Source organism: Bidens hawaiensis, unplaced genomic scaffold (genome assembly GCF_021521415.1).
Source record: "Bidens hawaiensis isolate Kalapana, Puna unplaced genomic scaffold, B.hawaiensis_p1.1 tig00028273_1, whole genome shotgun sequence".
NCBI classification, from domain to species: Eukaryota; Viridiplantae; Streptophyta; class Magnoliopsida; order Asterales; family Asteraceae; genus Bidens; species Bidens hawaiensis.
The window spans coordinates 43,973-56,637 of NW_027494609.1; the positions used below are offsets into that span (position 1 = coordinate 43,973).

At 35.2% G+C, this 12,665-nt stretch overlaps 2 protein-coding genes and 2 non-coding genes across 4 annotated transcripts; 2 read left to right on the forward strand and 2 right to left on the reverse strand.

The window, feature by feature from the left end:
- The first annotated feature begins 2,396 nt into the window (after positions 1 to 2,396).
- Positions 2,397 to 3,224, forward strand: LOC143576706 (autophagy-related protein 8C-like). Its single transcript, XM_077060741.1, has 4 exons — positions 2,397 to 2,513; positions 2,595 to 2,647; positions 2,740 to 2,858; positions 2,949 to 3,224. The coding sequence occupies exons 1-4, from the start codon at positions 2,397 to 2,399 to the stop codon at positions 3,041 to 3,043; spliced, it is 384 nt and encodes a 127-aa protein (XP_076916856.1). The 3' UTR covers positions 3,044 to 3,224.
- Positions 3,225 to 4,860: 1,636 nt separating this feature from the next.
- On the forward strand, positions 4,861 to 7,159 carry LOC143576716 (GDSL esterase/lipase At5g55050-like). The gene is made up of 5 exons (XM_077060749.1): positions 4,861 to 5,469; positions 5,862 to 5,989; positions 6,185 to 6,421; positions 6,501 to 6,750; positions 6,919 to 7,159. The coding sequence occupies exons 1-5, from the start codon at positions 5,178 to 5,180 to the stop codon at positions 7,137 to 7,139; spliced, it is 1,128 nt and encodes a 375-aa protein (XP_076916864.1). The 5' UTR covers positions 4,861 to 5,177; the 3' UTR covers positions 7,140 to 7,159.
- On the reverse strand, positions 6,062 to 6,134 carry TRNAF-GAA (transfer RNA phenylalanine (anticodon GAA)). Its single transcript has one exon. It is a non-coding gene; the product is annotated as a tRNA-Phe (tRNA).
- Positions 7,160 to 12,339: 5,180 nt separating the features above from the next.
- Positions 12,340 to 12,412, reverse strand: TRNAF-GAA (transfer RNA phenylalanine (anticodon GAA)). The gene has a single exon. It is a non-coding gene; the product is annotated as a tRNA-Phe (tRNA).
- Positions 12,413 to 12,665: the final 253 nt, after the last annotated feature.

A 12,665-nucleotide genomic window follows, 5' to 3' on the forward strand; every position in this document is an offset into this window, starting at 1 on the left:
TAAGTCCATGTAACGAATTGTAGTTTGTAAATAACAAATAAATGAAATTGTAATTTGGATAGGATATATATGTTATCCCCAAAAGGAGTAAAAGAGTAAAAAGAGGGTGTGAGAAACTCACCTTGATGTTGAAGACAAACTTGAAATAAAACCGAAAGTACGTAAATGAAAGTGTGACTAGGGACAATGGGTTTGTAGCAGGCCAAACAATATTGAAGGCAGCATCGGGCAAGGTTGCTAAACACGAGAGAGCTTGTTTGGAGAATCAACACGTGTTTATCCCCTTTGCCTTTGACACATTTGGTTTCTTAGCTCCGGATGCCGTGGACCTTTTGAATAGGGTTCAGAAAGTTGTGCATAGTAACGTATCGGCCCATAAGAATCGAAACTTTGTTTTTAGTAGGATTGGGTTTGCTATCCAAAAGGGGGTTGCGGCGCAGCTTGTTGCCCGCTTACCTGCCACTTCATTGTAAATCGTTTGGATGTTTCTATGAAATGACTATAATTTAAAAAAAAATAAGTTAGACTAACCACTTAGTCAAATAGTTCTATGTTGACCCATTAAGTCAAAATTCAATTTACCACAATCAATCTATTACAAATTACAATTATTTTCACTAACCAATATGTTGATCATCCTTAACAAGTTTTAAATCATCAAAACTGATTTTTCCAACCAACCAAAACTTGTGATTAAATTACCAAATAATTCACACATAGTCTTTCAAGTATTATGTATAACATATATTTTTCTTATAATTTTCCAATTCACACAAATATACAAAATATTCACACTCTACAACAACCTAATTTCAGTCTCTATTTTAACACAGCATTACACAAATATTTGCCAAAAATTATATATTTGTCCAATTGATGCAAGACCAAATGGATTATATTCCTACTTCAATGTATAACATTTTATAAGTAGAATAACACCCATATCTATTTTCAATCTCAAGTTATACAATTTACAACACAGCTCAGAAAATTTCTCTTTCAATCAGGATTGCAACCCGATTTTATAAATTAATAAAAACTAGTAAAAAAAAGTCCAAAAATTATGATTATTGACTTTTTGAAACTAGATTCAAAGTACTTAATCATAGTATCACAAATCAATTATAAACACCAACTTATCATCAAGTTATACAATCTACAATATAAAACACGGAATCTGTCAGCAAGAAGATTCAAACCAAAAGTCACAAAAATCATGATTCTTATATCCTTATGATCTTTAATCATCAAGGAACCATTTTCTATAACCAAATCTCATGTATTTCATTATTTTATTGATTTATAAAATAATATTTATGTACAAAAGGTTTTCATATTTTCTGTTATGACAAGACACACAATTTCTTTTAAAACCATGAACTTGATCATCTTTTTATTTCTTATGACTACATGTGTTTGGATACTCAATCCCACAATCCCAAATCAAAGAAACATAAACAAAATATATATTAACCATGCTTACTTACTTGCTTGATCAATGCTATATCACTATTTGTTTCAAGAATCACCCAACTTGATTATGATATTTTGAGAGTGTTTTAGAAAAATAAATTGTATGTGTGTGTGATGTGATATGGACGGCCAAAAGGAAGAAAAAGAAAAGTTATAACCTTAATTGTTATTTACTCATCATTAACACAATCATTAAGACATAATTAATTTTATTAAACTTTGGGTTATGTCAGTTTTTATTACATGTGACATGTTACATTCTATTATAAACATTTCCTGGTTATATGTTGTGTACTAGTCTTTTTGTTACTTATCATGTAATATATCATAGGTTATGTTATTTTAATTATTCACTTCTTATACAACATATAAGTGTAAAACAACCAATCATGTAGCATGTAACACAATTTCACCCACCACATATAATACATGTAACATATTATGTGTGACAAATTTATTATAACCTATCATATATTATAACATGTGTGACAAGTTTATTATTCTAGTTATCAATAACTAGTTACTCTCACTTAGGTCATCAACGACACCACTGACTCAATGTATGCATACATCACACTATATGCATGGGAGTTCATTAACTTAGTTAACAGAACTAACTGGGTTTACTGACACAGTATACATGATTTAACTGAAAATGCCGAGGGTCACAACGGGGATTAGAAATGTTGAATGTATATTTTGTTATGGAGTTGGATATTATAATATGTTTTTATACATATATTTATAAATAAAAACCAAAAATTTAAAACGGGTCGGATTTTCGGGTTTGAAAAGTAACGAATGTTACATAATTGAAGTCGAAGCATCTGGTGTCCAGTGGCGCACAACCAACGCCACGGCGGCACAAATCGCAGCACTACCAATCACCACCACTCGGAAGAGAAGAGATTAGCATGTAATTGATGCGTGCTCAAAGCAAGTTGAAGATCGATGAGACCCAAACAATGGAAGTCGTAAATCCTATTGATGAGATAGCTGAGGCTGCTCGGATCAGGGAAAAATATCCTGACAGAATCCCGGTATTGAATGTTTTCGGTTATGGGATAAACTACATTATCTTTTAGCTTTGTGTTTGTTGTTTATGTTTTGCTTTTTTACAGGTTATTGTTGAGAAGGCTGAAAGAAGCGACGTTCCCGACATAGACAAAAAGAAGTTAGTTAAATATTTTTCTTCGTGTTCATTTTTAATATTATGAGTTCGGTTATTTTTGTTGAATTTTGAATTTTGCTGTGTGATGGATGCAGATATCTGGTACCTGCTGATCTGACTGTCGGACAGTTTGTTTATGTGGTGAGGAAGAGGATTAAACTGAGTGCCGAGAAAGCTATCTTTAACTTTGTGAAGAACATTCTGCCACCTACTGGTATTTATATATTTCAGACCGGTTTAATATTAAAGTTTGCATTTTGTTGTTTGAATTTGTATTTATGTGTTGTTGTTGGTTATTATGCAGCTGCCATGATGTCTGCTATTTATGAAGAAAACAAAGACGAGGATGGTTTCCTGTACATGACTTACAGTGGGGAGAACACGTTTGGAGCATGTTGAGGTTTAATAGTTGACGTAAATATGGTTATTGAAGAAGATATGAACATGTACATTCTTTTGGCTATGGTGTTCGCTTATTAAGGTCCAAACCGCTATCTGCTTTTATGTTTTGCCTTAGACTTTACAGTTTACTAGTTACTGTTGGAACTGATATGAATGGATGCTATTTGTTTCGTGTCGAGACCTGTGTTCATGTGTTTTATTGTGGTGTTGTGATCATGGCCTGATGGTGATGGATGGATGAAACATCATGTTTTGTCGAATTCGTCTTTTAAGGTGGTGTTTGGATGCATGATTGAAACTAGTTGTCACATTGCATGATCGAATTCGTCTTTTGATCATCTAATAACTAGTTAGATGAAAGCGTGGCCAATTTTTTTTATATACTTGGTATCACATAAATTTTGTAAACACAAATATCGTTTGAAAGCGTTTTTTTTAAACTAAGATTTAAGAAGTAATTAACATTAACACGAAATTGATGTGATTCTGTCTTTGTTTTGGAATTGTGAGCCGTGGGCGTGTAAAAACAAAACAGAGGATTATTATAGTTATAGGGGGTTAAACTAGAGGTGGGAAAAACCCCGGTTTTGGACCCGACCTAGTGTATTTGACATGGAACCAGTGCCGGAAAACCTGGTCAAATACCCAAATACCCGAAAACGGTTCCTAGAATCCTACCCCACTGTTTCTTGACTCTTGTTGACCGTACCCGAAACTTGTTCCTATCCGGTTTCTGTCCTGAAAATACCCAATCTGCCCAGCTCTACGTTAAATATTGATCTTGTTCTGCTTCTTCCCATCTCTTTCTGTAACGTCTGATATCCCATCCCCTTTTCTTCTAGATTTTTCAATTGTAATTTTTCAGTTATTCAATAGAATCATAGCTACTTATTTCTTAATTTGAGTATGACTAGTTGGGTTATTTTGAGTACACAACATCCCACCTCTTAAGTCTTAACTACCGTCGAATGTGTGAAGATCACTTTTAACATATGGGAATTAACTGCTCGCTTTACCCTTAAAGGTAGAGTAAATACCGATAATTCAATGACATGTTGAATGTTGCATGAAAATATTCACATGTACACAAAGTTTTGTTGAGGTGCAAACTAAGAACATTACCAAAGTTTTTAACAGTTTTGGTGAGGTTTTAGAGAAACAACTAACCATATTCTCAGGTTTAAGACTGGATGAAGCACCACTAGTTCGATTCAGCCTCACGACATCAGAAACAACCCCACCCCCCACCCAACACACATGACGGATTGTTGCGGGGGGGGGGGGGGGGTTAGCCAAAGCCGGACCTATAGTTGGGGCGAGCCGGACAACCAGCCAAGGCACGTAATTTTTGGGGCCAATTTTTTTTTTTATATTTGTATAATTTTTTTTATAAAATATGTATGGATCTTAATTATCTTAACTATACTGGGCCCATTACTTTTTTTATCCATAATCCATTTAAGGTATTGGGCCCAAGCTAAATTTAAATAAATTAATTAATTAAATTAAAAAACAAAAACATACAGCATTACGGTCGATTGGATTCCACGCCCAATCCTTCTTTGGTGAACATTAACGATTGACAAGAGGCGAGCGGACCAAACCATTGCCGTTGACCACTACCTCACCGCCGTTGACCACCAACAGGGCCGCCCTCGTGGGCACCGACTACAAAGTCTTCTATAAAGTGTGAGCCATTAGCTATTACAGTATTGGATTTTACTAATAAATTTTTGTTATGTTTATTGTTATAACGTTAACGTGGTTTAAAAGAATAGCTTTTATACTTCATTACTCGTTAGGGCTTACGTGCCTTTTTATGTTGACTTGACCGATGTATTTCGATTTTCGAAGACGGCCCTGGGTTTAACCAGTGTTCATCGTTTAAAAATAATAATAAAAGAAGTATAGATTAGCCGCCACTTTCTGCATTTAGTATGTTCTGTTACAATACATATAAATCTCTTTGCTACTTTCAAAAAAAATATACAAATATTATAACTTTTTTGCCAAATTAAGCAAACGGTTGCCACACTTAAACTTGCGATCACGTATTGAAGATTTGAATATCTCAATTATCCACACCCGTGGCCAGCTATTATTTACACCTTTATAAATCCCATCACTTTCCATGAACACACACACACACATGCACGTACACAACATGGCCATCACTTCTCACATCACCCGTGTTGGCGCAACGATGGCGTTGTTGGTGGTGTTGGTTTTGGTGTTTATTTGTAAAGCTCAAGCGGCTGCACCAGCGGTTTACATATTGGGTGATTCGTTGGTGGACGTTGGAAACAATAATTACCTACCACTTTCACTCTTGAAGGCTAATTTCCCTCACAACGGCGTTGACTTGCCGACTGGAAAGCCAACTGGAAGCTTCTCTAATGGACAGAATGCTGCTGACTTTCTTGGTATTATTATTATTATTAGAATAAACTGTGTTTTCGTTTATATGTGGCTTGTTCAAATTCGTCATTACAGTCCAAAAGTTTAAAATATGCTATTTTCGTTCATAAGGTTCATTTTCATTTCAATTTTCGTCATTTTCCTTTATTTTGGACCGAAATAGCAGATTTTAACAAACCATAGTGACGAAAATCGCAATGAAAACGAACCCTTATGGACGAAAATTGCAACCTAAATGAATTATTAAAGACGAAAATAGCTGATTTTAAACTTTTGGTCTAAAATAACAAATTTGACCAAAACAACGGGGAAGGAAACCACAGTTGTCACTTATTATTATTTTAAACGACAAAATTACAATACTATTATTATTATTATTATTATTATTATTTTGCAGCGAAAAAGATTGGATTACCATCACCGCCACCGTATTTATCGTTGACTGGTGGTGCAACACCCATCACCGGAATGAGCTTTGCATCCGGAGGCGCTGGCATACTTGAAGAAACCGGTGGATTCCTTGTTGTAAGAACCCATCAAACCAAGACTAAAAACTTACTATACTTTCTAAAAATGTAAAAGAAAAAAAACATTGAATGAGGTGAACGTGGATCGAACACGTGACCTTCAGATCTTCAGTCTGACGCTCTCCCAACTGAGCTATCCCCGCTTATTGGTTATCATGTTATTAAATTTGCTTTTAGATGTATATGAATGCAGAAACAAGCACTTTCTTTAGGAAAACAAGTGGAATACTTCACCAAGGTCCATGACAAATTGGTCACTCAACTAGGACCATCCGGTGCAGAGGCTCACCTATCAAAATCCATATTCCTAATCGTATTCGGAAGCAACGACTGGTTTGCATATTATAATGTCGGTTCAGTTGACGTTAAACAATACAGTCCGCAACAATATGTTGATCGTATGGTGTCCACCTTCAAAGGGTTTCTCAAGGTAACACTTTTGGTCACTAACAAACAATTTGATAACCAATTTGAATGTATTAAATGAATGAGTTTTGTAACCATTCTAGACGTCGTATGGATTGGGTGCACGAAAATTGGTGGTGAGCGGAGTTGGGGCGATTGGTTGTTGCCCGATTAAGAGAAAGGAAAACCGAACGGGTGAATGTAGCGTTGAAATAAATTATTGGTCAACTAAGTATAATGACGGTTTAAAGATTATGCTAGAAGGATTGAAGTCGGAATCATTGGGCATGAACTATGCTTACTTTGATACTTATGGTGCTATGGTCGACCTCTTCCAAAATCACGAGGCTCATGGTATATTATAAATTTATTAAAAGACATTTATTTGTACATTCTTCAATAAAGCATAAAACCAGTGACGGAACTAGAATCTTTCAACGTGGATTCCTCTAGTTATGTCATGCAAAAAGATAAAAGTACTAAAAGTTATGATATATAATTATATGCACTTTTTTTATTTAGGATATTCAGAGATAAATAAAGCTTGTTGCGGTATTGGAAGCCTAAAAGCTGACGGGCCATGCACTCCACTAGCGACCTATTGTTCGAACAGAACAAACCATGTTTTTTGGGATCTTTACCATCCAACGGAAACAGTTGCTAGCTTATTCGCAGGCTATTTATATAGTGGATCGCAACAGTTCATGGTTCCCATGAATGTGGAGCAACTTCTTGCTCTTTGAATCAAGATCGGACCATAGAAGAAAACAAATCATCAGAATTAAATCGCTCGTTATTTCTTTAGGTTTTATGATAAAATGTATGTGAGAAATTAGAAAATACCAACAAACTATGTCACATTTTCTCAATACAAATAACTTTTCATGTCGTTTGCAATAGTCATTAAAAAGTAAAAATTTTGAAAAACCACAATGGTGTTCAGTTCAAGGTTTAACCGGACCGCTTGTGGATATGGTTCGGACGAGATTATAAGACCACCGGAAAATACATGGACAACAAGTCCTTAGCTTATTACATCATCATCATTTTATTAAGTAACTTGTCTAAGTTTATTTGATGAAAAATTAAACTTTACAATGACTTATTAACTAAAAGAAGGGTTCAAAAGGATTAGCAATAATCATTACCATTGTTTATCTCCACCACATACCGGTTGTTGTCGGCACCTCTGTCACCGCCATCATCACAATCACCTTAGTCACCGCAAATAGTAACTATAATAAAAGCATAGAGTGTGAGTTATTGATACTTTTTAGCTATTTTGGTCAACATCCTTTTTAGCTCGAACCAAACTGATATATATAGGTATGTTTGGTTGGAAGTAATGGAATGAAGAGGGAATAGAATGAGAGAAGAAATGGAATGAACAGGGGAATAAAATGGATCATTACCATTCCTTTGTCTTTTTTGGTTAACTTATAAGAATGAAATGAATAATTACTTTATGTTGTTTGGTATTCAAAAAAAATTGTAGGAGTTAATGAAATAGAAATAATAAATATTTTTCTATCCCAAAATATATATTATTTTACTAAAAAAATAAAACAAAATGGTAAAACAGGTCCTTTATGTTTGCACGCTTTTTCATTAGACGTCATTTGGCAAACTTAATGACACAAGCCGTATTTCATGTTTCAAATTATGTTCACATTACGTCCTTTGGTACTAACCCAGTTAAATGTTTCGTTAAATATGGTCACATGAGGGCATGATTATTTTATTTAAGAACTGTTTGTGTAATTAGACTAAAGATTTGGCCTTTTAAAAAAATACCCATCTCTCTCTCTCCCTCTCTCATCCCACCAATCTTTACCACCACCACCCCTACCCAACAGATCAACCCACTCTCCTCACTAAAACCATGTTTGCCACAAATTAATAGGAGACGATGGTGTTGTTTGTGACGACAGCGGTGGGGTAGTCGGTAATTGGAGAAGGATAGAGCATTAAAGTCGATCTCTGACCATTACTCTCACCTGGAACTCTCAGATCCGAAACCCCTTTTTGTTATCATATCTGAAACAGGTTGATATGTGGAGAGACAGACGGTGATGGTGGTGGTAGCTGCCGGAGGGTGGAGGTTGGGGCAGGGGAATATAGTATTGGTTACAAATGTTGTGATTAACAGAGGTTGTAGGTGGGAGTTGGGTTATTTAGCATTGGTCTTAGGGGGTGGTGGTGGTGGTGGTGGTGGGCACAAAGTGATGGTGTTTTGCCTCTCTGAACTCTTCACACAAGAAGATTGTTTAGAGAGAAAGAGATGAGATGGTTTTTTTAATTTAGAAATTTAACTTATATCATTTTTTTATATTAAATAAGGGGAAATGAATTAGGGATTAGAAAAGACACTATTGCCCTCAAATGAGGTTAATTTGATCATATTTAACAAGAAAAATTAACAAGGTTACTGTCAAAGAACGTAACGTGATAGAGTTTTTAAGTATAAAGGATGTTTTCTGCCATTTGTTTTTTTAAAGGACGTCTAATGAAAAAACATGCAAACATAAAGGACCTGTTTTGTCATTTTGTCAAAAAAAATAAAATAAATAAACTGAAATGGCGACGGTGGTGGTAGCTCCGGCGACGAAAATGGCGATGGTGGCGGTTAGGCGGGGTGGTTGTGGTGGTGGGGGGTCGGGGTGGGGGTAGTGACGGCGATGGTAGGGTGGCAGTGATTGTGGTGGTCAGGTAGCAACAGTTGTGGTGGCGTTTATGGTCAGGTGGTGGTGTAGCGCTGGTGGTAAGATGGTTGTGACATTCGTCAAATTTGAGTTTCGATTTATATTTCGTTTGTAAACTTTCATATTGTAAAAACCGACACAACACCCTTTGTTCTTTATTTATTTATTATATAATATTATAATATACCTCGACCGTAAATAAACCAATGTTGTCGTAATGTAGTGTCGTTAAGAAAAACTTATGATGGTCCAAACTTATTTTCGTAAAGTGTTATAAGCATTAGAAGCCTTCAAACTCGTTTCAAACAACCATTAGAACTTGAGGGGCCTGTTGTGTAAATACGTATTATATAAACCTAACTAAAAACAAACCCTAACATTAACTTAAACATTCCCAGCCATCTTCTTCTCCTAGCCGCTTTCCGGCCGCCGCCTTTCGGCGAGCCCAACTCCGGCCACCACCATCTTGCACCACCATCACCACTAAACCACCACCATCGCAGCCCACACCACCACTTCCATCACCTCCACCTTCTTCTCTATAAAACGCAGCCGCCGCCGCCACAGCCGACGCCACCCCTGCCGGCCAACACCACCAACGAACACCTTCACCCAGCCGCCACCCAGCCGCCACCCACTTTTCCGGCGAACCTCCATTTCCGGCAAGTCCCGTAACTCCGACGCACGCCCAGCCACCACTTTCCACCTCCCTTTGGTCCATAACTCCGCCAACACCCTCTCCTTCCCTCCCTCACGTTTCCGGCAGCCCTTTACCCCTTTCTCCCCGGTTTTCATTTTTCTGGCGACCGGAATTCCGGCCGCCGTGGCTGCTGTCACTCCCTCTCTATCTCTCACTCAGTCTCTCTCTAGCTCTCTTCTCTCCCTCTGTTTGGTTTCCATCTTCGGCAGTTTTTCGACTCGGGAATATGTGATAGGTAAATAAATTTCGGTTTTGGTATTATTAGTTTCATATATTGATTTCCGGGTTTAAGTAGTTAATAATTGGTTTTTGTATCGGTTATAGTTTTGAAGCGAGATTGATGGGTATGGAGTTGGTTTGTTTTGGGTAAAAGATAAACGAGCGGGAAATGAATACATTATGTTCTTATGGGTTTAATTATTTTGGTTCGGTTGGTTTGTACATAACTTGTTGAACGAGAGGTCTCGGGTTCGTGTCTCAACCTAGACCGGTTTCGATATAATATTTTTAGACTTAACAAATTGTTACCATTAGTATTAATATCAATATATAAAATTTATTATTAGTATTATTACGTATAACTTACTAATATATTTATTTATCATTATTATTATCAAATAGATAATTATTAGTATTATCATTATTATTATTAACAAGATTATTAATATTTTTTTTATTACTATTATCTTTTAACAAAATGATTATTATTATCACTATTATTATAAATATTAAAGTTATTAATATTATTAAAGATCATATTATTATCTATTGAAATCATATTTTTATCATTTATTTATTAACAATAATATTATTATATTTATTTTGTGAACTCGTTTAGAAATCGAACCGACATCGAGTATAGTATCATTATTTACTATCAATATCATTACTTATTATTATTACTATGTTTATCAACAACACCTTAAAATTAATACCAAGATTTTATTCTTTAACTATCATTATTAGTATTGTTATAAACTTTATTATCAATTCCTTCTTTTTATAAAAAGCGAACCCTTGATTTAAAACCCGTCTTGTTTATATTTAATATTGGTTTGGTTGTTTAAAAGCCCAAATAAAATAATATCATTTTCATATTAATTATCATTTAAGTATGAGTCCCTAATTATTAACAAATTAACCGACAATCCGATTTACTATCGAACCGTCCTATTTATATATTTTACTTTACGGTGTCAAGTTCATTAATATATATTACATTATTTATTCTAGCTAAGGTGTTTATCATTCAAGTTGGATCTTTCGTTTACGTTCAGCTTCATTTACTTGTCTATTTAATTCTCGGTTCATCAGTCGAGGTGAGTACTTTCATACCCCTTTTTCCATCTTTCGTTTTGGGGTGACATTTCATACTTATCAAACTAAATGCTTTAATTACTTGCATCTTAAACCCACAAACGTGATTGTATACCTTATTTGAATAATCGCTCGATTTGGTGTTCTATACTTATTTGACTATGTGTTTACAGCTTTTGGATAGTGAAACTATAAATCCTATACCATTTGGCAATGGCGAGGTGTCGTTAACGTATGCTATTAACGATAACTATAAATCCTAGACTACTCGGCATCCCCTTGTAGTTAGGTGGTGCTAATGTAAGCTTATTAGCAACTGTCATAAAATTCTAGACTAATTGCCAATAGCTAGGTGTCGCTAACTTGTTAGCGATAACTATTTATTCCAGTTTATAGCTCTTATTTATTGTTTTGTATACAAGTTTTGTGGATTTTCATACTATACACTTATATGTTCAAACTTATGAATTGCTCACCAACCTTTGTGTTGACAAACTTTATTTTATGAAATGTTACAGGTTTGACTTTTGTTGACTCGAGTGCTTGACGGAAAACGTTACCAAGACCTTTAGGATATTAGCAAAACGAACAATATAATTATTACTTGTATTCAGTTTGTTTGTGTAGACGAGAAGTGTTGTTTATCGATTTGTTGAAATAAAATGAGTTAAATGAATATTGTCACTTCAAATAGTGTCTTGTGTATTTGTCCAATCACGTTGCACCCCGGCATGTTCCGTCTTTGGTCGGGGTGTGACAGTGGTGGTGGCGATGGTGACAATGACGGTAAGGTGGTGGTGGTGGCAATAGTAGTGGTGGTGGTTGTTGTTAGGTGGTGGACTGGTGGTGGTGTTAAGAAAGTAGGGTGAAGGAGGATTGGAATAAAAAGGGGGGGGGAATGAATTGTTTTGATGGAATGAGATTCCATGTGTAATGGATGATTCAATTCCATTAAGTAACCAAACGTAACTTTCTTCATTCCCACGTAATAAATTATTCCATTCCCCATATCATTTCTGCATACCAAACGCTACCATAATATTTTTATAAAACCATTTATTTTAATCAGAACTCATTTTATCTAAAAAAAAATATTTATTAGAATCTGGGACTGTCATCCTTTCAGTTTCAAGGCTCAGTTAAAGACTTGAAGTTATTTTTAAATACTGAATGATTAAAATAAATTTATATTAGTAAAATGTTTAAAAAAATTAAAAGGTCATATGCGATAAACGTGGATCGAACAAGTGACCTTCAGATCTTCAGTCTGACGCTCTCCCAACTGAGCTATCCTGGCTGTCTGACTTAATTTGTTATTAGTATTTTGATAATCAAATCCAATACAAACCTTTTACATTTCCCTCCAAATCGTAGTTTAATGACCAACCAGAAAATCACGGATGTGAAAAATCAGATTCTGTTTTTCAATATCATTCTATATCTATATTTAGAAGCTAGAAATATGTTTTACTAAATTTGAAATCCATTTATACATAAACGTATCTCAACTGAAAATCCTCATTGCTTGATTCCGAATACAATTCCCGGAC